At 30.1% G+C, this 2122-nt stretch overlaps 1 protein-coding gene across 1 annotated transcript; it reads right to left on the reverse strand.

The window, feature by feature from the left end:
- Positions 1–15: 15 nt before the first annotated feature.
- LOC145965840 (small ribosomal subunit protein uS8A) lies at positions 16–1653 on the reverse strand. Its single transcript, XM_083089578.1, has 4 exons — positions 1532–1653; positions 845–979; positions 427–592; positions 16–144 (listed from the first exon to the last, which is right to left on the reverse strand). The coding sequence occupies exons 2-4, from the start codon at positions 975–977 to the stop codon at positions 51–53; spliced, it is 393 nt and encodes a 130-aa protein (XP_082945704.1). The 5' UTR covers positions 978–979; positions 1532–1653; the 3' UTR covers positions 16–50.
- Between the last annotated feature and the right edge of the window lie 469 nt (positions 1654–2122).

The raw sequence follows: 2122 nt of genomic DNA on the forward strand, positions 1-2122 counted from the left end.
TTTGGAACAGTCATACAAGGTTTTTATTCTTTATTTATTTAAATAAAAATTTAAAAGAAGAAACCCAATATTTTCCCTCCAAGATGTTTTCTCCTAGCTTCTTCATGGTCCATGATTCCTCCACTAGTGGTCAATACGACATATCTAGAATATAAATACAATATATGTAATATAATGTAGTACAATATATAGTACAATATGTGTTACAGATTGTTTACTTTAAATTTTTGAATTTAAATAGATTTGTAATTAATTTTTATTTTAAATTTGTTTTATTACTATTTATTATTTTGTATTATTATATGTAATTATCTTGGTAATTTATTATAAATTATCAAACAATATAAAATTGCTTTAACATAAATATCATTATATAATCATTCTTTATAAAATAAAATCTCTTATTATTTACAGATATACACTTACCCGAATTGTCGAGAAGGTAAAAGATTGTTGGTCCATTTCTCAATATCATTGATTGGTACATCAAATCTAGGAGAAATAACTCCACATTTGTTTAACCTTCCGGTAAGATTGACTACCACTTTTCCACTGCGATGATCATCCACAATTTCGAACTCTCCAATATATCCTGTATATAAAAGAAATATTTGTTTAAAGTATGACTGCAAGTCTTTCTTCACACATGTATGAAGAAAAATTATATATTTTTAAAGATAATAAAATATGTGAAATTATACATATAAAGATAATAAAAGATAATAGAAAAATATATATGTAAAATTATATGTTTAAGAAATAAAATGTATATTATTATATTAATAATAGTATATTAATAGTAATATAAATAATATGAACTTTTCTTAGTACTAAAATAACTCACCATGCTTCATCATGACAGTCAAGAATTTGACAATCACTTTGGAGCAGGGCCTCAACAGCACCTGTCGTTTTCCACGCTTCTCGGCATTGTTGATAGATTTGAGAGCATCACTAAGAACGTTCATACGCACCATGGCTGAAAATCAAACATGGTAAATATCAAACATATATGTTCACATTGTGCAGTAATGTATAAATCATTTTATTATAAAAACCTAATTTCTTCCAAGAAAAGTTAATTCATAAATTTATTTTATTGCAAGTCAGTTAATGAAAAAATATGACTGTTTTATAAATCAAAACTATTATATATTTCTATTCGCGATCCTATTCCTTTAATTTTCCTACGATAAAATCTAACCTAAGCTAACCTGATCTTTGTGAAAATAATATGTATCTACAAGTAATTGGATTGTAAACTGATTATTGCACAGGTCGTCTAAAAATATAAATAAACCGATAGTTTGATAATTATAAATATTGCTCTCTCGTGTCAACGCGATGTAATTTTTTCAAACTAAGAAAACATCTGCATAAACGACGATCGCGACCGGTTCACTTTGCGTTTCAATATTTCGCCGATACTTGGTCGCAATCGCGAAATTCGATCACTAGGATACGCGGACGGATTTTATATATCCTTTATCACATTGATGCAAATCCGATGGGTTCTATCACGAAAGATTACCTGCGATTTTGTAATTTGTTTATTACAATACCATACACGCCCGATTTTACCCGAAACGTAAAGAGAAAGAAGCAGCGAGGCTAGGGTTGCTGACCAGCTGGTTAGAGACTAGCGTCGCTAGGATTTTTTCACGCATGCGCCTAGTTAGAATTTCGCAGTTTTGCCATTTCAAGAAAAATATCATTGCGTTGGGCAAACTCTGCTCACATGTAGAAATTACGATTTTTTAATCAACGATATAAATAAAGAGTAAAAAAATTCATTTATTCGATTTCCGAATATTATGCTACACACGATCAATTAGATATTTATAGAGTTTATAGAAGATTCAAACCGTCCAATGTCCAATCTATAATATCCAATAAGAAGCTTTGTTTCTTAGGGATATTATATCTATAGGATAATAGCGTCGAAACAACTTTTTATTGGTTTCGCCATTTTCGTTCTAAGAATCTTTGGACCAATCAGCAAGAAGTCACCCGTGCCCAAACTCGTATTGGCCGAATTCCGTAAAGCGCATATGCGCGTATTTACCTATAATATACGTGACGGATACTATAGGTACGTGCGCGCATATGCGCTTTACGGAAC

Source organism: Camponotus vicinus, unplaced genomic scaffold (genome assembly GCF_025532165.1).
Source record: "Camponotus vicinus isolate PSW18456_S1 unplaced genomic scaffold, iyCamVici1.0 SCAF_1, whole genome shotgun sequence".
NCBI lineage: Eukaryota > Metazoa > Arthropoda > Insecta > Hymenoptera > Formicidae > Camponotus > Camponotus vicinus.

Excerpts from the sequence above, each read along its gene's own strand:
- LOC145965840 (XM_083089578.1), bottom strand. The coding sequence starts at position 977 with ATGGTGCGTATGAACGTTCTTAGTGATGCTCTCAAATCTATCAACAAT. Across the intron at positions 593-844 it reads GACTGTCATGATGAAGCATG|GATATATTGGAGAGTTCGAA; the intron begins GTGAGTTATTTT and ends TTTTATATACAG. Across the intron at positions 145-426 it reads TTACCTTCTCGACAATTCGG|ATATGTCGTATTGACCACTA; the intron begins GTAAGTGTATAT and ends TTTATATTCTAG.